Raw genomic sequence first — 26,209 nt, 5'->3', positions numbered from 1 at the left:
TTATTGTGTGAGGTGCAATGTGTACTTTGAGCTTTAGTAAGGTTTCTTTTATGTATGTAGGTGCCCTTTTATTTGAGGCATAGATATCTAGGATTGAGAGTTCATCTTGGTGGATTTTTCCTTTGATGAATTTGAGGTGTCCTTCCTTATCTTTTTTGATGACTTTTAGTTGAAAAATTGATTTTATTTGATAATAGAATGACTACTTCAGCCTCCTTCTTCAGACCATCTGCTTAGAAAGTTGTTTTCCAGCCTTTCACTCTGAGGTAGTGTCTGTCTTTGTCTCTGAGGTGTGTTTCTAGTAGGCAGCAGAATGCAGGGTCCTCTTTGCCTATCCAGTTTGTTAATCTATGTCTTTTTATTGGGGAGTTGAGACCATTGATGTTGAGAGATATTAAGGAGTAGTGATTATTGCTTCCTGTTATGTTCATATTTGGATGTGAGATTATGTTTGTGTGCTTTTCTTCTCTTTGTTTTGTTGCCAAGACGATTAGTTTCTTGCTTTTTCTAGGGTGTAGCTTGCCTCCTTATGTTGGGCTTTACCATTTATTATCCTTTGTAGCACTGGATTTGGAGAAAGATATTGTGTAATTTGGTTTTGTCATGGAATATCTTGGTTTCTCCATCTATGTTAGTTGAGAGTTTTGCTGGATACAGTACCCTGGGCTGGCATTTGTGTTCTCTTAGGGTCTGTATGACATCTGTCCAGGATCTTATGGCTTTTATAGTCTCTGGTGAGAAGTCTGGTGTAATTCTTATAGGTCTACCTTTATATGTTACTTGATCTTTTTCCCTTAGTGCTTTTAATATTCTTTCTTTGTTTTGTGCATTTGATGTTTTGACTATTATATGAGGGGAGGAGGTTCTTTTCTTGTCCAATCTATTTGGAGTTCTGTAGGCGTCTTGTATGTTCATGGGCATCTCTTTCTTTAGGTTAGGGAAGTTTTCTTCTCTGAATTGTTGAAGATATTTACTGGTCCTTTAAGCTGGGAGTCTTTACTTCTTTCTATACCTATTATCCTTAGGTTTGAACTTCTCATTGAGTCCTGGATTTTCTGTATGTTTTGGACAAGTAGCTTTTTTGTTTTACATTATCTTTGACAGTTGTGTCAATGATATATATGGAATCTTCTGCTCCTGAGATTCTCTCTTCCATCTCTTGTATTCTGTTGGTGATGCTTGTATCTACAGCTCCTTGTCTCTTCCTTTGGTTTTCTATATCCAGGGTTGTTTCCCTGTGTCCTTTCTTTATTGCTTCTATTTCCATTTTTAATTCCTTCACCTCTTTGACTGTGTTTTCCTGGAATTCTTTCAGGGATTTTTGTGATTCCTCTCTATAGGCTTCTACTTGTTTATTTATGTTTTCTTCCGTTTCTCTAAGTGAGTTCTTTATGTCTTTCTTGAAGTCCTCCATCATCATGATCAAATGTGATTTTAAATCTAGCTCTTGCTTTTCTGGTTTGTTTGGATATTCATTTTTTCCTTTGGTGGGACAATTGGGCTCCAATGATGCCATGTAGTCTTGGTTTCTGTTGCTTGGGTTCCTGTGCTTGCCTCTCACCATCATGTTGTCTCTGGTTTTACCTTGTTCTGCTATTTCTGACCATGGCCAGACCGTCCTATAGTCCTGTGTGTCAGGAGTGCTGTAGACCTGTTTTCCTGTTTTCTTTCAGGCAGTTATGGGAACAGAGTGTTCTGCTTTCAGATGTGTAGTCTTTCCTGTCTACTGGTCTTCAGCTGTTCCTGTGGGCCTGTGTCCTGAGTCCACCAGGCAGGTCGCTTGGAGCAGAAAAGTTGGTCTTACCTGTGGTCCTGTGGCTCAAGTTTCTTGTGGGGGGCTGCTTTTGAGCTCTCCATGAGGGCAGCAACCAGGAGGGCCTGTGCTGCCTTTTCCCAGGGCCCTGTGCACCGGTGTCCCAGATGACGTTAGGTATTTTCCTCTGGAGTCAGAAATGTGGGCAGAGTGTAGTCTCTTCTGGCTTCCCTGGCGTTTCTGCCCCTCTGAATGTTTAGCTCACCCTTCCACGGGATTTGGGTGCAGAGAACTGTTGACTGGGTCCCTTCAGGTCTGGCCAGTGTCTCTAGTCTATATCTCTTTATTGGAGACTCACAGTCAGTGATGTTGAGAAATGTCAGCAAGACTTATTTGTTATTCCTAGGTTGTTTGGTTTTTTGTTATAGTTATTACTGTTATTGTTATTGTTGTTGCTGTAGTGGTAGTGGTGGTGGTGCTACTGCTGCTACTACTGCCGCTGGGATACGGGCTATGGTTCAGTTATTTTATCTTTGCTGTTATTGTGTTTTTATATGGATATATAGGCATCTTGGTTTGGAATTATAGGAATTCCAGGTGATGATATCTCTTCCTGTCTTTGTTGAATGGGTGCCTCCTTCCTTGATTTCTGTTGCTCTCTCTGGCTCTTAGGATATTGTGGTGGCTATGTGTTTTCTGGTAGGGAATTCTTCTGAGAACTTGGTAGTTGTAGCCATTGTGAGTTTCAGATAAAATATGTTTCTAAACATTAGGAATAGACATTTAGAAATAGGGATGATCTGGGTGGTGGTGATGCGGGATTCCACAGGAGGGAAGAACACAGGGTGCTCTACACGTTCCTTGGTTCAGTTTAGTTCCTCAGGAATGGCGGCAGAGAGTAAGAAGAGGCCACAATGGGTAGTGTACTACATAACTGGGGCTTAAACTGGGGGATTGGGTTTGGACGAATCTAACTGCTTTGCAAAACTAGTAGTTTCTCTGTCAGGTTTGGCTGGCAGGTTTCCAGGGGATGCTTTCTGGTGTAAGAGTCTAGGATGAAGAGTTTAATTAAGAGAGAAGAAAGTTTGAAAGGTAGATCTGTGTGATCTACTTGACTTAGAGATGGGAGATGCACAGCAGATGGTCTGCTACAGAGTTGGGGATCAGTCTGTGGCCTTATGTTGAGAGGAACAGGAGAGGAGTACATGAAGATCTGGGGCATTTTCCCTGTTTTCTTGGCTGGCGTTCAGGTTTATTTTTAAGATTTTTTTTAATTATGTGTATATCTTGGGGGTATGTATGCCTCATGTGAACAGATATCTGTGGAAGACAGAAGAGAATGTAAGATCCTCGAGAGTAGGGATTACAAGTGGTTGTGAGCCATCAGATGTAGGTGGTAGAAACTGAACTTGGGTCATCTGCTAGAACCATTTCTTCAGTGCTTATTTACAAGTTCGTGAATTCAACATTGAACAAAATTATTAGAATGTCTTCTCTATTACTTAAATTTAAGTTTTATTTTCTGGTTTCAAACCTATGGGAAAAATGTCAAACCATAGAACTAAACAGCAGATTTATTAAACGGTTATTTTATAAAGTATGGATGTATATTATTTTTCTCCTTTTGCTTGTCAATGTAATGAAATATGATTCAAATTTTTCTGGTGTTTTCCCATCCTGTAACTAAAGCAATTCTATTTTGTCATTATTCATCTGAATATTCGAAACCCTGGATTTGATTTATATCTGATTTGCTGTATTTTATCAGAATCTTATATCAGATTTCAAAATGAGAGAAGCATGTGGTATTATTTTATACTGTGCTAGTCATTGTTCACTAAGGAAACTATATAAAATAAAATGCTATTCCTTTCTTACTTGTCAAAATAAAGGAAATCTCAACTCAGTCATTTTCTGTGCTTCTTCTAGATAGAGGATTTGAAAAGACAGTTTGATCAATATTGCTGGATCCAAAGGAAATATGAACAGGAGTACACAGAGGCACTTAATAATTATTACTCCGCAGTAAGTGGGATGCTCCCTTCTCCCAGAAGAACACTAAATCCTGTACTTAATTATTAAGTTGAGTGTTTAAAACTAATTTTATTAACAAAAAATTAATTTTCAATTCCCAAGGATTTAAATGTAGCTCTTGTATTCTTTTTATCAAGAAAAACACGTGGGACATTGAGCTTTCTAATATTACAAAAGACTTCAACAATATCTCAACAGTGTATGTAGAGACGTTAGAAGAAAACAAGAGGCTTAAATATGAAATTGACAATATAACAGAAGAAATTGGAGAAAGGTAATTCAGATGCTTATTTGTTTATTGGTTACTATGCAGTATCCTAAAGGTTCCTGAGGTCATATGATAGGATTCATGTTTAATATTAGCATAATTTTACTTGGGTCTATTCCGAATGTTCCTCTATGAACATCCAGGACACAGTTAGCAAAAGTCTCTTTGATATATCATCTAGAGGTCAAAGATAACTTTTAACTTAAATCTTGTGTTATGAAGCTCTTCCTCTCTTCCAGCCTACCCTCGTCTCCTTCCTGTAGTTACTAGCTGATTCTCTTGGCTTAGAAACTGAAGTTCTCCTTATGCCACTTTCTATCTCAACTCTTGTATTTGAATTTCAACAAAGATTGCTCCACACTCCTTTCTATCAGGGGCAATCAGATTTTATGTGCATGCTTAGTGACTTCTGAGAGTAGGTGACATACAGTTATATGTTTCTTCTCTAGCCATTATCTATATTGAGGAAGGTACCTGTTCTTTCTCTTTTCAAATAGGAGATCATCAGTTAACTGTCCCATTGAGATTAATTTTAGAAAAGAAAAGGAACCAATCTTCTCACATACCCATAAGCCCTCTAGACTAGGCCAAGTCCTTTTTGCTGTGTTAGGAGGTAACAAGTTTACTTTTATGATTTAGCTCAAATTATGACTTAACCTCCCCTTCTAGTCACATTTGACATATTTATGATATAATATATCTGGAATGTTTTTACTGCTCTCTCTGTACAAATGTTGCTTATTGGTAGGATTATAGTACAGAAATGTGAATAAGCTTCTGTGTATTGCATAAGGATGGGTACATGCGTGCCTCTGTCTCATGTCTTTTATCATACTTGCAATGCTATGTGGAAAGGATGTTGACATCTCTCTCCCTACTCCCCAACAAGGAAGCTCCATGGGCCATGACATTTTGTGTCTTGCAATCAAACCCTCACTGTTTGATATAATGCCTGAAACACATTATGCCACTGATTATGAAATCTTGAAGGAAAGGAGAGAGGAAGATGGGAAAGGAGCTGATCACAGTACTTGACGACAATCTCTAAAGTTTGTCAAAAATATGTTGTGATGGTTTGTAATGCTCAGCCCAGGAAATGACACTATTAGAAGGTGTGAACATGTTGGAATCGCTTTGGCACTGTGGGTGTGGGCTTTAAGACCCTCATCCTGGCTGCCTGGAAGCCACTCTTCCACTAGTAGCCTTCAGATGAAGATGTAGAACTCCCACCTTGATGATGATGGATTGAAACTCTGAACCTATAAGCCAGCCAAATTAAAAGTTGTCCTTTGTAAGACTTTATTATTGAGCAGTGTTGTTCTGCAAATTTGATATTAAGGCCTCTTAGGGCATTTCTTGACGAGAGGTTACCTTGTTTGTCCCTGTTGATCTGCATTCATTAGTTTAGTGCAGGCTTTACCACACCTTACACATGTTCCAGAAAGCTGGGCCTTCTGTTTGGATTTTCTTTAGAAAGAAACCAAAACATTACTTCTAAGAATGCCTTGCCTATAATTTTTTAAATGACCTTTTTGTCACAATTAAAACATTTGACAGTTTGTCTTAAAGTCTTTAGGGATTATTTTTTCTATTAAACTTGCATCTTTATAATTATTTCAATTCAGCCTTTCTATTGGAAGCCATCTAAATTCTTCCTGAGGGTGGCCACTGTCTGCTGACATTTGTTGTATAGTAACTGGATAAGCTAAGGCTAGGTTTGTAACAACCTCTGGTTTGTAACAACCTCTGGTTTTCTGATTTTCATGATTTGATGGTCCAGTAGACGTTAGCCTTAATTTGCTTTTCTCACTTTTATTTATAATCTTCTCTAATTCTTTGTTTAACCTTATAAGGCCTGTAGTTTTCCTTTTCTTGTATCTCTACTAACTTGGTATTTCCCTCATTCTTAATTATAAAATTTTCTTGTTCCCTTTTTATTTCTCTTATCTTACTATTTTCTTTATCCCGCTTTATTAATTTCTGTATCTGTTTTTCTATTTTGTTTCCATATGTTTTCTTTATTTTGTACCTCAACATTTAAATATCTTTATTTTGATTAATTAATTTTAGCAATGTTTCCTCTAAGTCTCATGCTTTTTTTCCTTAAGATCTCTTTCTCAAAAAGACATAACAAACTGAAGTGGTTTCTAGGAAAATGAAACTTAATATTATAATAACTATTAAAAGGCCATGTTTCAATTTCCTCTGGATTTTCCATTTCCCTTGTACTGTTTGCAATACTATTACATAGAGTCCAAATTTTTTATGGTGTTTTTCATCTTTGTGTGTTTTATTTCTTTAAAAATTATCAATTTCAGTGTATTTACATCTCACTATGATGTTTCATGCTTAGCTCCTTTTTTCTCATGGAAGTAGGATTTTTAAACGACTTTACTTGATTAGGAGCTCTGTTCTTTGAGTTTAGCTCTGCTCCCCTGGTATCAGCAGCTCGGCCATACTTCTTCAGCTCACAGAGAAGTGGGTTTCTACCCTTCACCTGTAACTCAGCGTTACCTTACCCAATCCCAATTCCTCACCCATTTTGGGAAATTGTAGGGTTAAAAGTGTTGGGTTCTTAGGACAGCACATGGCTGACCAGGAGGAGCCCTTTTGGTCAGGACTAGTAGGCTATCTTGGCACCCTTCCACCCCCACCTTAGGCAGACCTTTTTTTTTTTTTTTTAAGGAGAGCAGTTCGGTTCACTTCCCAAGGCAGAATACAGCTCTTTTAGTAGGGACTTCTTTAAAAAGTTGTCTTCTGTACTAAATCTCTGTTGGTTCTTGATCCTTATTACTAAATCTCCTTCCGGCCGCTAGTTTTGTGCTGTTCTGGGAAGTATTAGCTTTGGTATGTTTGCTTCCTTCCTTCCTTTGCTTCCTCCTTCTCTCCCTCCCTCCCATCCTCCTACCTCCCTTCCTTCTCTCCCTCCCTCCCTCTCTCCCTCCATCCATCCCTTCCTCCTACCTTCCTTCCTTCCCTCCTTCCCTCCCTTCTTCCTTCCTTTCTTTCTTCTTCTTTTCTTTTCTTTTCCTTTTTAAAGAGACTAGATCTCTTATCTGGCTAGGCTGATTACTCTCTGCTTTTTCTATGGGCCTTTTAAGGATGTAAGCTTGGGTTCTAAGTGCCCTACATTAGGCATCATTTTGTTGAAGTTAGGGTCCAGTTCGTCCTTCTAGCCTCATGCTTCCAGAAATAACACTCAGACTTAAAATGTATTTACAAATGCCTTGATCATTTGACTAGATTCTCCTCTCACTAAGTCATAACTAAAGATAATCTATTTATTTTAACCTTCATTCTACCATGTGGCTGAGTTCCTGTGATCAGGTATCATGTATCCACTTGACTACACCTTACCTTCAATCTCCCTGTGCCTGGCTCTATCCCACAATCTGTTTTGCTTCCCAGATGTCCTATCTCCATTTTCTGATGAGCCATAGGCCACAGGACAGGTGATGGATCCATACATTACACAACATATTCTCTTTACATACTCTGACCCTCTGACCTCAACAAATGTGCTATGGCATGTGTGTCATACTCTAACCTCAACCCTCAACAAGTGTGCTATGGCATGTGTGTCTTCCTCCACATATCACACACACACACACACACACACACACACACACACACACACACACACACACACATATATATATATATATATATATATATATATATATATATATATATATGGCACACATACACTTAGAGGAACTGTGTGAATCCATGCAGCCACTGTTCAAATTACTCTCAAAATTACATAATCTAGCTATGACATTCCTGAACAAACACTAAAAGGACTCTCATTAAGCACATTGCAAAAGTACATAAACATGCCTGATTATTTCCAATGCTATTCACAAGAGCCAAGATAGGAAATAATTATATATATATATATATATATATATGTGTGTGTGTGTGTGTGTGTGTGTAGATACATATAGATATATAGATATGGAGAGAATTCTCTAGATATGATATAGATACACACAGAAATATATATATATATATATATATATATATATGGAGAGAGAGAGAGAGAGAGAGATTAATTTATCAGTGAAAAGAAGGAAATAAAATAAGACAGACTCAGCAAGATGTCATCTGTTTTTGATCGCATAGAATCCAGCTATGTGTGAGGGGTGGGTGTATGTGTATGTGTGCATGTAAGCGTGTGTTACTGTGAATGTGTGAGTGTGTGTGAGCTTGTGTGCAAGTGAGTGTGTAAGTGTGTGACTGTACATGATTGTGTATGTTTGAAACACTAGAGAAAAGGTGAGTCTGGAGAGGAAAAAAATGACTTAGTGGAAATGGAGAGAGGGGAGCAAGATCAGATAATAACAAAGAAAACAAACATCACAAAATTCCTTGTAGACTCCACTTTTATTAAATATACATGACAAGACAGGAAAAGGGGAGAAAATTTTCAAGAAGGAGACCACCAGGAGTTGATGATGTATGTGTTTAAAATGTCATGTAAAGCCCATTATTTATTTGAACAATGAATTTAGATTGATAATGACAGTTGGGAGCACTCTGACAGTCTATGCCATGCATTGAGAACCCCACCCTGATTTGGGCTTTTGTTTTGTTTTTTCTCTTTCGTTCGTCTTAATTATTTATTTGTTTTCAGGTGACACCTTGAGATGTCAGTTCTGTCTCTCCAACAATAAAGCAAACTGATGCTTTAGGCTGTAATGATTCCTTCCAAAGCTTTACTCTCTATCAATCCAATCCACTATATAAACATGCTGAGAAAGCATTTGACAAAATTCAACACCCCTCCATGGTAAAAGTCTTGCAAAGATCAGGAATTCAAGGCCCATACTTAAACACAGTAAAAGCAATATACAGCAAACCAGTAGCCAACATCAAACTAAATGGAGAGAAACTTGAAACAATTCCACTAAACTCAGGGACTAGACAAGGCTACCCACTCTCTGGTTACATATTCAATATAGTACCTGAAGTCCTAGCCAGAGCAATCAGACACCAAGAGGAGGTCAGAGGTATGCAAATCAGAAAGGAAGAAGTCAAAATATCACTATTTGCTGGTGGTATGATAGCATAGTTAAGTGACCCTAAAAATTCTACTGGAGAACTCCTGCAGTTGATAAACAACTTCATCAAAAAAGCTGAGTATAAAATTAACACAAACAAATCAGTAGCCTTCCTCTAATCAAAGGATAAACAGACTGAAAAATAAATTAGGAAAGTGACACCCTTCACAATACTCACGAATAATATAAAATATCTTGGTGTGACTCTAACCAAGCAAGTGAAAGATCTGTATGGAAAGAACTTCAATTCTCTGAAGAAGAAAATTGAAGATCTCAGAAGATGGCGAGATCTCCTATGCTCATGGATTGGCAGGATTGATATAGTAAAAAGGACCATCTTGCAGAAAGCAATCTACAGACTCAATGCAATCTCCATCAAAATTCCTACTTAATTTTTCATAGCATGAGGAAGAGCAATTTCCAATTTCATTTGGAAACCCAGGATAGCAAAACCTGTCCTCAACAATAAAAGAACTTCTGGGGGGAATCACCATGACCTTAAGTTGTATTACAGAGCAAGAGTGATAAAAAGCTCTATGGTATTGGTACAGAAACAGGCAGGTAGACCAATGGAACAGATTTGAAGACCCAGAAATGAACCCACACACCTATGGTCACTTGATCTTTGACAAAGGAGCTAAAACCATCCAGTAGAAAAAAGATAGCATTTTCAACAAATGGTGCTGGTTCAACTGAAGGTCAGCATGTAGAAGAATGCAAATCAATCCATTCTTATCACCTTGTACAAAGCTCAAGCCCAAGTGGATTAAGGACCTCCACATAAAACCAGATACACTAAAACTAACAGAAGGGAAAGAGGGGAAGATCCTTGGTCACATGAGCACAGGGATATAACTGTCTCCTGAGAGGCGCTGGCAGAGCCTGACAAATACAGAGCCAGATGCTCGAAGCCAACCGCTAGACAGAGAACAGGATCTGCAATGGAGGAGTTAGAGAAAGGACTGAAGGAGCTGAATGGATTTGCAACCCCATAGGAAGAACAACAACTTCAACCAACCAGAATCCCTAGAGCTCCCAGGGACTAAACCACCAATCAAAGAGTACACATGGAACGACCCATGGCTCCAGCCACATATGTAGCAGAGGATGTCCTTTTCAGGAATCAGTGGGAGGAGAGGTCCTTGGTCCTGTGAAGGCAATATGTCCCAGTGTTGGGTAATGCCAGACTGGGAAGGCAGAAGGGAGTGGGAGGGTCGGGGAGCACCCTCAAAGAAACAAGGGGAGAGGGAATGGGATAGGGCGTCTCCAGAGGAAAAACCAGGAAAGGGGATAGCATTTGAAATGTAAATAAAGAAAAAGTAAAACAAGACCATCATAAAATTTGGTGGGAAATGGATGGAAATAGAGACTACCATCCCGAATGAGGTAACCCAGACCCAGAAAGCCATGCATTATATGTACGTACTTGTAAGTGCACCTTAGCCATAAAGTATGGATAACCATGCTACAATCATAGACCCAAAGAAACTAAGCAGGAGGGCTTAAGAGAAGATGAGTGAATCTCATTCAGAAGGGAAAGAAAATAGCACTCCAGGTGAGTGGAGGGAGAAAACGTTGTGGAAGAGTGACCGAGGAGCTGAAAGAGAATCAGGTGTGAGGAGGGTTTGGGAGATAGCTGGGAATGATGATGGAAATCACTGGTGCCCAATTCTGGGACTAGCTGTAGACCTGGGATGTGGGAGGCTCTGGGGAGTGTATAGGAGTGATTTTACATGAGAGTCCTACCAGAGGGGAATATAGAAACTAAAGTAGCCACCTCCTGAACCCAGGTGAGACTTCCAGTGGAAGGAGTGGGACATCAACCCATACACAAAACCTTCAGTCCCAAATTTGTTCTGCCTACAAGACACTCAGAGATATAGATAGAACAGAGATTGAGGGAATGGCCAACCAAGATTGACTGGTCCAACATGAGACCCATCCCAAGTAAGAGACCAAACCCCTGACACTATTAATGATACTCTGCTATGCTTGCAGATAGGAGCCTACCATAACTGTTTCCTGAGAGGCTTCATCCAGCAGTGGGGTAAAAGATGCAGAAACCCACAGCCAAATATCTGGTGGAGCTCAGGGAGTCTGGGGAAAGAGCAGGGAGTTAGAATTGTGCAATCTGGAGAGGTCAAGAACACCACAAGAAGACCTACAATGCCAACTAAGCTGGGCCATTGAGTGCTCGCGGAAGAGAATCACCAACCAAAGAGCAATCGAGGGTTGGATCTAACTACCCTACACATTTGTAGCAAAGGTGAATCTTGGTCTTCATGGTCCCCTAACAAGTGGAGCATGGCTGTCTCTGACTCTATTGCCTGCCACTGGATCTCCTCCTGCTTACTGGACTGCCTGGTTCTGTCTCATTGTAAGAGGATATACTTAGTCCTTCTGTGACTGGATGGTCCAGGTTGTGGTGGTACCCAATGCAGACTTTAGGTTAGGGGATAATGGGGGAGCGATTTGTAAGGGTGGGACTGGGAGGAAAGGAGGGAAGGGAAGTTTCAATCAGGATGTAAAGTGAATAAATGATGAAAAAAGTTGATACTGTTTAGTTTCCTCTTTTTAACAATATTTGTCACTTTTTTCAGGGACTCCCTACTTCCTACCCATAGCGTAACTGTTACTTACATTTTAACTTTCTAAACAATGACACCTTAATCCATTGTATATTTAAGTATCAGAGTCATGATCAACCAACATGTAGGCATTTAAAGGATGTCAAAAATAATTTTATTTAATGATTCTGACGTCTTGCATTTTGGATAAAATATATGTTATCTGTGACCAATGCCTATATTTAAAATTAAATTCAGAATTTTAAGAAGATGAAATCATAAAGAAGAAGATGCTTGAGAGTATTATCACATTTAACATCCATCTACAATGTTAATAAACTATTGTTTTAGAGCATGAGTCAAATTAATCGTTAGACCATGATCCTTTGTACCTTTCTGTACCTAATCTCATCAAGTATATCTTCATCTTTCCAATCCTTTTTCATTGTTGTTATTTTCTTTCTTTCCTTTTTTTTCATTTTGTAAGCTTTAAATTGTATACAGCTCATTAGGAGGAAATCTTTGAAGAGAGTTCTGAGCATTCTCTAGTTAACTTTCTGTATTTGTGATAAAACAATTGGGGAAGAAAGGATTTATTTATTTGACTCACAGTTTTCCCCAAGGCTTTAAACTCTGTCCACAATCCTTCTGAAAAGTCACCTGGTCATCTTCCAGGTTCCGGTTCCGGTTCCTTTATTTTGCTTCACAGGACCTCTGCCCAGGGGTGACACTGCCCACAGGGGGATGAGCCTTTCCTCATCAATCAGGAACCAAGAACATGCATGCCCTACAGATATGTCCACAGACCAAACTGATGGACCAATTCCTCAGTTGAGATTCCCTTTTCCTAGGTATGTCTAGGTTTGTGCTAAGGCTATACAAAACTAACCTGAATAGAGCATGTAGCTCTTTGATGTATTTTAATTCTCTCAGCTGAATCTGAATTTCTTAAATGACTTAGCGTCTATCTGTCACATTGGCCTTTAGCTTTGCTGTGCTTGTTTATGCCTGCTTATCAAATAAAAACACATTGTACACACAAGTACACACAGTGGTGGTGCACACACAGAGTGGGAGGGTATACACACACATGTGCAGGCAGGAACACATGATTCATTATCTTACTTATTTCCTGATTTTTAACATGAGTTCTCATGTCTGAAATTGTTGCTGCTATACCAATATACTAAGTATATTTGAATGTTCACTAAATGTCACTTAAATTGAAGCCAGCCAGGTTAACTTGCAAATAATTTGATAAGTAAATAAATCTTGAGCATGAATATATAAAATGAGCTTTCAGTACAGATTCTAGCTGCACATAGCTGTGGGTTTTAGGAAACGAAACTTTGGCTTCTTCATTTGTCCCTGGGAATACTCCATGAATAATTTATAAAATATGAATTGTAGAGAGGTTGAATAAATACCCAGCCTCAGTGGTAATCAAAGAAATGGAGTTTAAAACTCCATTTTTATAATACTAGAACAAGTTAATGTACTGCCCAGTCTTAAAAAAAATTATACAATCTTTCTGGAAGGTAGTATTAGAAATTTATTAAGGACTTTAAAATATTACAGCTAATACACTTTCATAACCCTGTTTTACATTTAAAGGGACAATGAGATTTTGAAAAACAGTGCTACACACAAAAGTTATTACCTCTGTTAAATAAATAAAATTAAAACAAATCGAAATGGCAGTGATATTTCACAATCACATCTATGTAACAGAGTCATACAAATAGTTAAGTATATTAGATATTTATGTGCTGTGCATTAAAATTCACCATCTAACGTTGAGAGAAAAAGAATACTCACAGGTATTCATTATGTATAAATATACATTTACAGTAACATCTGGGTGTAATAAAATGATTTTAGGTTTTGATCTCTTTGAGCTTGTTTGAACAAATTTTCTACAGTGTATATGCATTTTAATCAGAGTACTTGTAAGTCATATTACATGAATTAAATACGACTTTTGCAAACTGAAATGTTGTTTGCCATCGTTTCGGAAACACAAACACAGTATAGACAAAGGAAGTCCAGATTACATGGTGGCACGTGAGGCTCCTCTCAGTGATACTAGTGCATGGCTGACGACACTGACCTCATCACTGTAGTCATATTAAGACACAGATTATTGTTTTATTTTTATTTTTGATATTGCCATTGCCAGTATTTTCCAGAAGAGAAGATCAAACACAAAGCAACAAAACAGCAACAAAAAACTCTTAACAGAGTCACAGAAAAATGTGCCATGAATGTGTTCTAAAAACGTAAGAAGCAAATACAAAGAACTTACTGTCTGGAGAGTGTTTACAGAATGAAAAACAAGCTTGAGTTATCTGGGTCAAACATGATATGATTTTTTTCTTTTCTCTTATTGGATATTTTCTTTATTTACATTTCAAATGCTATCCTCTTTCTCTGTTTCCCCTCCTGAAACCCCTTATCCAATCCTCAACGCCCTGCCTCCATGAGGGTACTCCCCTACCAACCCACGCACTCCCCACCTCCTCCCCTGCCCTGGCATTCCCCTACACTGGGGCATCTAACCTTCACAAGGCCAAGGGCTTCTCCTCCCACTGATGCCAGCCAAGGCCATCCTCTGGTACATATATTGCTGGAGCCACATGGGTCTTTCCATGTGTACTCTTTCATTGGAGGTTTAGTCCTTGGGAGCTCTGGGGTATCTGATTGGTTGATGTTGTTGTTCTTCCCATGGGGTTGCAAACCCCTTCAGCTCCTTTAGTCCTTTCCCCTAACTCCAGTATTTGGGACCCTGTGTTCAGTCCAATGGTTGGCTGTGAGCATCCACCTCTGTTTTTTATCAGGCTATGGCGGAGCCTCTCAAGAGACAACTATATCAGGCTCCTGTCAGCATGCACTTCTTGGCTCCTGGCTTCATCTTATTGTCTAGTTTTGGTGGAGATATATATATATATATATATATATATATATATATATATATATATATAAGATCCCTGTGTAGGCCAGGCTCTAGAGGCCTTTCCTTCAGTCTCTGCTCCACACTTTGTCTCCATATTTCTTCCTGGGAGTATTTTGTTTCCCGTTCTAAGGACTGAAGCATCCACACTTTGGTCATATTCTTGAGCTTCATGTGGTCTATCTGTAAATTGTATCTTGGGTATTCTGAGCTTTGGGGCTAATATCCACTTATCAATGAGTGCACATCATATGCCTTCTTTTATGATTGGGTTACTTCATTCAGGATGATATTTTCTAGTTCCATCCATTTGCCTAAGAATTTCACGAAGTCTTTGTTATTAATAGCTGAGTAGTACTCCATTGTGTAGATGTACCACATTTTCTGTATCCAGTTCTCTGTTGAGGAACATCTGGGTTCTTTCCAGCTTCTGCTATTATAAATAAGGTTGCTATGAGCATAGTAGAGTATGTGTCCTAGTTATGTGTTGGAGCATCTTTTGGGTATATGCCCAGGAGTGGTATAGCTGGGTCCTCAGGTGGTAATTTGTCCAGTTTTCTGAGGAACAGCCAGACTGATCTGCACAGTTTTTGTACCAGCTTGCAATCCCACCAACAATGGAAGAGTGTCCCTATTTCTCCACATCCTTGTCAGCATCTGCTGTCCACTGAGTTTTTGATCATAGCCATTCTGACTGGTGTGAGGTGGAATCTCAGGGTTGTTTTGATTTGCATTTCCCTGATTACTAAGGATGTTGAACATTTCTTTAGGGGCTCCCCAGACACTCAGTGGAAAGTTCTTTGTTTAGCTCTGTACCCCATTTTTAATAGGTTATTTGGCTCTCTAGAGTCTAATTTCTTGAGTTCTTTGTATATATTGGATATAAGCCCTCTATTAGATGTATGATTAGACCTTTTCCCAATCTGTTGGTTTCTGTTTTGCCCTATTGCCCTTTGCCTTACAGAAGCTTTGTAATTTTATGAGGTCCCATTTGTCTATTGTTGAACTTAGAACATAAGCCATTGGTGTTCTCTCCAGGAAAATTTCCCCTGTGCCTACCATTGATATTCCTGGGGTAGCAGGCCTCCTGTGGTCTGCCTTGGTCCGGATAGTGGAACTCAGGATGCACTGCACATCTCACAGTAGCCATGTGTGCCCAGAGGACTCAGCCAACAGGAATGTGGGGGTTCCAACCTCGAAGTTCCTGGTGCAGCAGGCCTGGTGGCCACCAGTGGAGCTTTGGCAAGACAAACATAGTATCAACTTTTTACCATGACTCATGGACAATAAATATTATTACAGTACCAAATGATGACATTCTAACTAAATTATTGTGAGATTTTATTGTTATAACTAAATTCCCAATACAAAAATATGGTTGCTAGACAAAATTTGCTAAGGAATCATAAAATGACTATGTGGATAGCCTTCTATGACATTTAAATTCAAAACGATTGTATACCTACTAGACTTCATGTTATTAGCTAAATTGGAAACAGCAATAATTGAAATATCTATGGGTCTGTATAAGTTGACTGTAGAAATTATATACGGAAAAGCAATTATATATTCACAAGAATGATGAAGGAAAACCAAGCTTATAGAATTACAGTATCATTATTATGTATCTCTCAGTGTTTTTATTAATAATGTCAGGTTGATCAGTGGCAGAGAAAGTTCGGCATCAGAGCCATACATAAGCTTTCCCAGGACTCATGACAGACCTGCACTTTAGTGCAGCAGAGAATGGACGTCTTCCTAGGAGCTTCCTAATGAAAAGAAGTAAATTCTTACCCTGTTCATCACTGTAAACAAGGATCAATTTTGACTAATCAACGTTTCCTTTAAATAGGAAATTAACACCAAAACAAAAAAATTGTCAACTATTCAATGTCATTTAATCAACAAAAGGGGGGTAACTCATAGCCAGATGTCATGCCTTTATCTGCAAATATAAAGCAGTGAAGAAAATCTGATAGATAGTAAAGCTATGAAAACTTGAGTATAGTTATAAACATATATCAAAGCACGGAATTGCTTCCTGTTATTTATCAAAATCAATGAAGACAGATTTCATTTGCAGGCAACAGACTAACCTCATAACCGTAGCATTTTAATCAGGCAAAACTTCATGGAATCAGGACTACATGTCTTACTAAGCATCAATGTCTCAGAGACCACACCAGAAGCTTCTCTTGGCCATGATTCATGTGTTGTCAGAATGAGGAGAACACTTAGATGTTTACTTTGAAGTCACAGCGAGCTGAAATACCTGTATAATGGACCTGTGGTAATAAATCATTAAATAATATTTTAATCAGTCTAACAATGATGCATATAACCATTTGTTTGTTATTTAGTGGATTCATATTATATGCAGGCTACAAAGCTGCTACATGCACAAAAGAAACTTCCTACCTTCCATGAAGCCACAAGGGAAAAATTATTCCAGATCACGTATTTTCTCAATTAGCTAGTAACTATGGAACAAACACGGGGAATTGTTAATAACAATTCAACTGCAAAAATTCAACTTATTTTAGCCATAAGCAATAATGATTATATTCAAGTTTATGAAATTGATTTTTAAGTCAGCACACAGAGTAATGGTTTCACATTGGTACTTTTGTGCATGTGTAGTATAATTTGATCTAATTTGACCCCTCCCTGACTGACCTCCAGAGTCCTTCCTCCCTACTCTCCTTTCCCTCAACCCGACCCCTTCCTCCCTGATATAGTCCTGCATTCTGCCTTTGCAGCAATCACAGACTCCCCATCCTTTCTCTTTGCCCTGTCCCTTCCTACTTAAAATCTTTGCTTCTCTCCAGTGTCCCCACTAGCTTCATGGTGTGTACACTCATGCACACCTGCAGACACACGTTCCTTTTAAAACTCATTTGTGTACTTTTCTATCATGTTTTACTTTCTACAAAGACGCTAAACTTCTTTACTTATTCCATATTGAAATAATTCAGCCTTAGTGAGCTTTTCACATTCAAATTTTAGAACGAAAATTAAGCACAGCATTTTCATGTCCTGTAATCACTTGGGAACTGTCAGGAGTGACAGCTACTCATGTCATCTTTCCTTTCGATTTTAGAACTTTGGTGACCAAAATGGTGCCCGATGCCCTGCGAGCATGCTTCGCTTGCTTGTGTGTTTGTTGTTTTTCAAGACAAGTCTCTGTTTAGGCATGGTTGTCCTAAAAATCTTTATGAAAGTCAGGGTGGCCTTGAACTCAGAGATCTGCTTGCCTTTGGCTCCAGGGTTCTGGAATTCAAGGTGTGCATTACCACTGCTGGCTTGTGAACATGCACTAAGTACATGTTGAGTAATATTCTAATTATAAAAAAGTCAATGTAGTTTTATTATGTGACATTCTATAAGATAAATTTTAAGATAGAAAGAGCAGTGATTTCATTATTTAATTTTTTCTGAGAAATGGCTTTAGAACGTGCTATTTTTACTTAATGCGGTGTATAACTCCAAAGAAAATTTTATAGCTTTATAATTATGACTCAATGTGTTCTCTAAAGGAATAAACTTCTTATTGAAGCCTTACTTGATTCCCATAAAAGAAAGTGTTTAAAAATGGGCTCCTAAAATTATAAAATACATCAGAAAATATTCATCATGAATGGAAACTTATCAGCTAAGCTTAAAACTTATGATCCACGATAAGTTGAAATAAGTCAATGATTATATAATTTGAGCACATGCTCAAACAATCCCATTATTTTAGAACTTAGATACTGAGAACATTAGATACATCTCAAGTGAGGTTAAAATGGTTACAGGAACAAAGTAAAGTACGAGAAAGTTACTAGCAAAAGACCCAGATAAACTTGATAAGTAGTCCCCTAAAATATTTGAAAAGGAAGGTGGGCTCCAGGCTAGTCAGGATTCTGCTACAAAGCAGTAGATTCAACAACCAGGATGCCTCAAGACCCAAGGCAGAATCCAGAACGCAGCACCAAGTGGCAAAGGCAAAACAAAGGAGGAGAACAGAGTTTCAGAAAATGAGAGGGGGGAGGGAGGGAGGAAGAAGGGGAGAGGGAGAAGGATTGGGAGAGGGAGAAAGGAAGAGAGGAGAGGGGAAAGGAGAGAGAGAGAGAGAGAGAGAGAGAGAGAGAGAGAGAGAGAGAGAGAACATTTGTAGATATCCAGAGACAGGTCATCCAAAGCAGAAGTCTTCAAATATATATATCACAAACGATCTCATGCAAGGCATACCCAGAAATAGAGCTGCTTAATTTATACTGTAGACGACTTATATTGGAAGAAGGATGATGGCTATGACAAGCTTCCTAATAAGACTACTCTTTAGTAACAGTATCTGTAAACAGCTTTCCTTTCTATAGTTCACCCGCAAATGTAATCCTATTCACAGCCCGCCTGTGACTGGATCTTGCCTGTCCTCAGTCTCCACACATTAGTTAATGCTCAGAATATGCTTTAGCTTTCTTAGACCAAGTCTCACTCACTTTGTATCAAGGACTCTCCACAACCTATGATCCTGACCCAGCCTCCAGAGTGCTGGTATTAAAAGTATGTGCTAAGAAATAGTTTTAAAATACGTTTCATACTCCCTTATCTTTTTATAGTATTATTCTGCATATATATATAAATAAAAGAATATATATATATATATGCAAGAAATTCAGAAGCCAGAGACCAACCTCAAGTGTCATCCCTCAGCCACCATCCACTTTCATTTCCCTGGCCTTGTGTTACCAATTCAGCTAGGTTGGATGGCCAGTGAACCCCACGATCCCATCCATCTGTGCCTCCCCAGCTTTGCATGGCATCTGGAGATCAAACTCTTACTTCACAGTTGCTCATCAAACACTACCAGCCATGCCATCTCCCGAGCCCTCGCATCCGTTTGTTAAAAACAACCATTTCCATTTTCTCTCATCTTTCTCATATTGCCATATTCTTATCCCCATCTCTGCTTGGCCCCACTTGATTCAATCTAGCGTTCCCGGAATCTTCATCCAATTGACAGTGCTCTTCTGAGTCAGCACAGAGATCCTAAACTGATATCAGGGACAACATTAATGTACAATGGACTCATACGGCAGCTAGGTTGAGTTTTGCCTTCAGTATCTGGGTGTGTCAGTGCCTTCATTCCTACTGGCCATACCTGGTCAGTGAGTTGGCCTTTTCCCAGAAAGCACAGTTCCTGGGTACCTCACTATCCAGTGAAGCCCTCCCTGTTCACTCTCCTATGGATAGTTCAGGCAGTTTTCTAATGGATGTCCCCCACTCCTGCTTTGATTTTTTTTTTGGTTCCTTTTTTCTTTCCTGACTTGTGCAACACACTTGTCTTCGGCACACCATGAATGGATGAATCTTCTTGTTCGCAATGTTTATTTTTGTGAGAACAAGAGGTTGGAAAAAGAAGTCAGCGCCACTTGTCACCACTTGTCCTTATATCTTGCTGTCCCTCTCATGAGTTGGCCACACTCATTCATTTACCATCATCCGGGGTGGTTTCTTCTTTGAACAAGGCTTCTCGTACAGTGTTCTAAAACCAGGTTTTGTCAGCACCACCTGGGGACAAATTCATGTCTGGCCTACATCTCTTGGCTCCTCTCCAGAGAACAGAGTCTAGCAATCTGTGACTTAATAAATTCTCCATACGATGGGAAAGACTTTTCTTATCAATTTAGGGTTGTTTACTCATCATACTTCAGCATCATCGCCTGAGGTGGTTTAAAATGTTCTCGCCAGAACTTTACCTCAAATCAACTACAGCAGAATTGTCTAAAGCACAGACTCATGTTAGATAAGGACTTTTCATGAGATTGTCATACACTGCTGGGTCTGAGAGCCACGACTTTCAACAATGTATTCATGTAGTTTTCAGCCAGCAAGATGTTGTATCCTGCCCAGGAGACACTCAGCAATACCTGGAGATACTTGTCAAACTGAGATGCTGCTTGTCATAATTAGGATTTCTATTGCTGTGACAAAACACGGTGACCCAAAAGCAAGTTAGGAAGAAACGAGTTTATTTAGCTTGTACTTTCATAATGTTGTTCATCACCGAAGGAAGTCAGGATAGAAACTTAAAGCGCGGCAGGAACCTGAAGGCAGGAACTGATGCAGAGGCCATGAAAGTGTGCTACTTATTGGCTTGCTTCCCATGACTTGATCAGCCTGCTTTCTTATAGAACCCAGGACTGCCAGACCAGGACTGACACTACCCACCATGGCCTGGGCCCTTCCCCATTGATCACTAATTGAGAAAATGCCTTACAGTTGGATCTCATGGAAGCATTTCCTCAAATGGGATTCCTTCTCTGGAGACTCTGGTTTTGGGGGAAACCAGCCTGTACACTGTTGCAAGGACATGCTGGTGAATAATTAGAGGGAAAATGCTCATAACTGTCATTCAATACGCAGGACACTCTGTCCACAATGAAAGTCTCATGTGGGGTCTGGAAACTGACTGAGCCCAGCGTTTGGTTTAAGTTCTCACTCTTTCATTTAAAACATTCTCTCGTAAAAATCACCAATGTGTGAATCAAAACAGTAGTAGGCAGAAGACACTCAAACGCCATTATGATTTAAAAAAAAAAAAAGATGTGATGGAGAGATGGGAAAGGTATGGAAAAATGGTTCATGCTCAGTAGAGGGAGGCAAAGCTTGAGATGCGCTGGCAGTGACAGATTAGACAGAGGGCTGAGGTCCACAGGCTGTGACTTCCTAGTAAGGTCAGCACAGTGGTATTCAACAGCCTGGAGCTTTTGCGGATGCAGACTCAGCCCCCTGAACCTGCTGCCAGGCCATGAGAATCCCCAGCTCTGGGCAATGATGAAGGTCTGAGATGAGGAAAGGTTCACTTTGGACCTCATGGAAGGACCACCATGGTCCTAGCTGCCACCAAAGGCCATGGTGGTGACTGTGATTCCTGTTGTTATCTCAGGTCCCAAAGTTATCTGAGATCCAAGTAGACATGTATTCTGTGCAGCTGCCTGGTGCCTTGAGGATGTCCTTGACTTTGCCCCTGTGGCATGTTAGGGTGCCATCCTGATGAAAATGGCATGTACAGCCAGCCAAGGTCATGCTGTGACTTGCGGTCTTGCAGCCGCTGAGAGGCATAAGTAGGTCTTCAGTCCGATTTGGCCAAGGGCTGGGTTGATGTCTGTGGCTCCTGTTATCACAGAAGCCCATGCAGATGGCCATGGTGTGGGCTGTTACCTGGATCCATGTTAATCTCCTTGGGCACAGGACAGCTGGTGTTGCCCCTCTCTGGGCATCACACAGCTCTCCTTAGTTCACAGAGGAGAAAATCTCATCCTCCCTTGAAGGGCTGACCACTCGGGTCTTGAGCATCCTCCAATGAGTAAGTATATAGACAACACAAAATGAGTTTGGTTTTTCCCTTTCCTCTCTTTTTGTGGGGGTGGGGGTTGGTGGTCACAGGAGACAGGTATGGTCATTGGAAGACTGGGAGGTGATGTGAAGATTGAGGAACGTGATGTGAGATTTCCTAATTAATCAATTAAAGTATTTTATTTTTAAAAAGGTGATAGAGGGGAGTACAAGAAGGCATTTTACTTTGGCACTATTATTTCTAGGTGGCAGTAGACCTGAAAACGCCTGCACAGGTGTTGACAACAGCTTTGTCCAGAGACTACTATGGCTTCTGAGACTTAGCATAGCCTCTGGATTAGGACAAACCAGCAGGAATGCAAACGATTATCTTAGATGTGGGTTATTCAGATGTAACTTAGCTGCTCGGTCATTTTATGACTTTGGCAACAAAAAGCATAATCCGTTATTAGTAGTAAATATATTTGTCAAATAAAATGTTGTCTTAGAATAATGACATTGTTCTAAGCATATGTTCTCTAAGAATGGCTGTATTAATTTTTGCTTCTTTTCTTACAGTATAAGGAAAAGAGCAGAGCTCGAGGATGAAATCCACTCATTTAGGGAAATGAAGACGAGGAATAACAATTATCTCAAACATCTCTACAAGCAGTCTTATCATGTTGGGGCCGTCTACCACATAGCTAGGCACAAAACAGATGAACTGGAGGATAAACTAGCAGAAGTGAGAAGAAAATTCAAGGTCAGGTATCACTGCTCACATCTTGGCTGTGCAAAAAAGGGTGATTAGCCTGAGTTATCTGGAGTGAATCTTTCTTGATAATCAGATTAGTTTAGGGGTTAAGACTCTCCTGAGATCCTAGTAAAATGCCTGTTCTACTCCAAAAACGTGTAAAAACTGAACACGGTACAACCCCAGCCCTTAGGGGTTCAAAGATAGGTGGATCCCTGGAGTTCATTGGCCAACCAGTCTACCCAAGTCGATGAACTAACTTCAGGTCCTGTGAGAGACCTTATCTCAAAAAATAAAATAAAATAAAATAAAATAAAATAAAATAAAATAAATAAAGGTGGAGTGATTGAGAGAAGGCAGTCAGCAACTCTCACTTGTCTCCACAGGAAGATGTACCACACAGATACGGACATGAACCTACACTGTACAGCACACACCATTCCAACCGAATGGCTAAGATGTGTGTCGGAGTAGGAGTGATACTTGAGGTTAACCCCGGGTCTCATGAATTCTAGGCAAGTGTCCTATCAAGTGAGGCATATACTAAGCTCTATTATTACGTTTCTTCCTAAATGCTATCTAACAAACAAGAAGAAAAGTCCTATCTCTCCAGAGGATGAGGGTTCAGTGCAGGTAACTAACTGGTCAGCATCTCATCCAGCTTGTGCTGAGAACAGCTCTAACCTTCCGAAAGACCCAGGAATGCGGACCTTGGTTGAGTTTTCTTATGTACGCATAACTTATGTGTTAGCTAGGGAAGATTCTGACACTCCCTTGGAGTCTCTATAACACACTAAGGATTCTAAGACACTGCCTTAAAGCCTCTATAGCACACAAATAGGTGTGCCTCATCAGGCCTGCAAGCTCATGTGAGGAACCTTCTAGACCACAGTGCTACAGCATCAAACGTTCTTGTGACATTCCTCAAATCAGCCCAATTTGAACAATAACCGATTAGTCGACGCCTTCTGCAAGTGTTGCAGTGTCACTACTGCTTTTCCGACCTGGAGAACAGGTGGACAAGATGCCGGCCATTGCATGAGTGAATGTCTGCACTGCATCCTGAGTGTGGTACTGGTGATTGGACCTGTGGCTTTGTTAGTTCTGGAAAGCACTTTATCGCTGAACTACATTCCCCACCATGTTCTTCTTGTAGGTGTATTTTAAGATGATGTGCTGAAATTAACACAGGATCTCTGCTATCCGGAAGATGATTTCAACTATGTCACTTTCGGGTTATTTCTGAGAAATGGTCTAGCTCACTATAAAGGTAGAGTTTCTCATAAATTAAAACATCGGTAAATTGCCATGCCTGTTTTAGGCAGTAAATCGCAAATAATCAGAGACACCAAACAATTTGCAGAAATTCCCAGCTATGTCAGATGATCTGTCCCAAGTTTTCTAAACTTTAGTATCAATAACCGACCTATTCGGGAAAGAAATGCCTTCTGAGACTGTAAGGTACAATTCACAAGCCTCTAGAACATGAAGTACATAAAGCATCTTCAGTCATGATGGTGAACAAACCAGGGTGAACACCCACACTTGTGTCTGAGTTGTGCATTTGCCTGTCTGTGGGCCCCTCAGTAACCATCTCACATAACAAATCAAGTGTGATAACATTACAGCACCATTCTCAAAAAGTCGTTTCTCACATAAGTGACATTTGGATAGTATGCTTCTCTTTTCTGTAAAATACCGTGGGGAGAAAAGATAGCTTTTGTTATTTACCCAGATGAACAGTTTGTCAACTGTTTCAGCAAACAGTTATTATTGTTCACAATGTGTTGTGTACACTCTGCACACTTATCTCATTTGTAAGCAAACAGACCCAAGAGTTAAATATCTGCGTCATTCAATACGTTTTCCAACCTGAACAGCAAAGGCGACGCCGAACCATGGAATGTTCTTTATGTTTCTCCCTGTTTCCTTTTAGAATACGTCATCTATCAGGTTGCAACTTTGATAGACAGTATTCCATATTATCTACACAGAGGTTAAATATCAGTATTGCCATATCCAGCTGAGACCTGAGAACCTCAGACTCATATACATTAAGGATATTCTCAATACTGTATTTAAGATGAGCCTGTTTGGGCCAGCACCAGACTTCATACTGAGGTCATGTTCACCTTGAAGCATCCTGACCCAGTTCTAATGATTTTATCTATGCTGAGCATTTCGTTTCCGTTCTCTTTGGATGCCGGTTTTCAGACAAACACCATCAGTTTATGCTTTTCAGCAGCCTTTATTCTGTAACAGCATTTTCTAGCCGTATCATAGCTCTCTGCTGCCACCTGCTGGTTTCTGGCTGCTAAAACCAGGCCGCAAGCCCGTCCGTCGTGAACTCTTGCCAATGACCCAGAGGCTACCATTTCTTTTGAAACCAAGTCTCCTTACATGCTCTTTGAAGTGATCTTTGGATCTCCTTCTTTCTTTTCTCCAAAATCAGACTCAAACAGATGTGACAGAGGCCTTATGGTCTGCTCAGCTTAAAATATTTACTCTCTCACCCTTTATCAGAAGCTTTTCTGACCCCTCCTCTGAAGAGCTAAGTAATTGCAAAAGTCGGCACAGTCCTGAAGCCATGCTGGAAAGTACATGGAGAGAAGGGCTACTGTCCCACGACAGAGGCCTCGCTGCACTGTGCTAGTGTCTCTGCAGAGGGCACAGAGCCAGCTCCCTGAAAACTCTGGTAAGACCCAAGGGCAGTAAAATGTAGATTTCGGACAAAGAACCTCACAGGACCCTGGCTCTTTGAAAGGAGGAGGATAAAAATGCCGATTGAATACAAGAGGATGGTTATAGAGTCCCTCGCCAAGACTTTGTATGTTTCTCCACTGCCCTCTGCTGAGAAAGCTTTACTTTCCTCCAGCTGTCAAAGAACACAGGGTCCAGCAATGCGTCCTAAATCCGAGTTCAAAGTAGTGGATGCTGGTCACGGATAAGAGACCACCTTGCAAATTGTTGGTTCATTTGGCTGATGTGCGATAAGGACTGTGAGGACTGCAAAGTGCCCTTATGTATACAACTCTGAGCCTTCCCCAATTGTGGCCTTCAACATTAAAGTAGAGGTGGCTGAGAGGGGCGGGCTCAGGCAGATGGTTAAGAGTGTTTGCTGCTCTTCCAAAGGATCAGAGTTCCATTCCCAGCACCCACTTTGGGGGCTCACGAGTGCCTGTAACTCAAGTCCCACAACACTGGACATCCTCTTCTGCCCTCTCCAGGCACTGAACATACAAGTACAGACACTCGTTCACACAAATAACAACAACAGTATTTTTGTTTCATGCACATTTTAAAGATGGCAGACCAGATTCTTGACAGGATTTCTCTTGTTGGAAGTTTACCATCTCACTCATTCCCAGTTCAATTCAGGTGAGGCGCCCTGGAAAGGAATGTGACAACATTGTTATAAGAGTGTATCAACTAAGCATATCAAAATTACATGACAAACATTATTTCTCTGAGCAATACTGGTATTAAGTTGGATCATT

At 40.0% G+C, this 26,209-nt stretch overlaps 1 protein-coding gene across 1 annotated transcript in view; it reads left to right on the top strand.

Moving 5' to 3' along the window:
- Ccdc178 (coiled-coil domain containing 178) overlaps window positions 1-26,209 on the top strand; it is a 397,289-nt gene that overhangs the window by 130,013 nt on the left and 241,067 nt on the right. The window contains exons 13-15 of the mRNA XM_017601075.3: window positions 3,683-3,778; window positions 3,925-4,061; window positions 22,538-22,721. Of these exons, the coding sequence (XP_017456564.1) occupies window positions 3,683-3,778; window positions 3,925-4,061; window positions 22,538-22,721 (417 nt within the window). The remainder of the gene's footprint in view (window positions 1-3,682; window positions 3,779-3,924; window positions 4,062-22,537; window positions 22,722-26,209) is intronic.

The sequence above is a fragment of the Rattus norvegicus genome, chromosome 18, assembly GCF_036323735.1.
Source record: "Rattus norvegicus strain BN/NHsdMcwi chromosome 18, GRCr8, whole genome shotgun sequence".
Lineage (NCBI taxonomy): Eukaryota > Metazoa > Chordata > Mammalia > Rodentia > Muridae > Rattus > Rattus norvegicus.
This window is presented reverse-complemented; position numbering and strand designations above follow the sequence as displayed.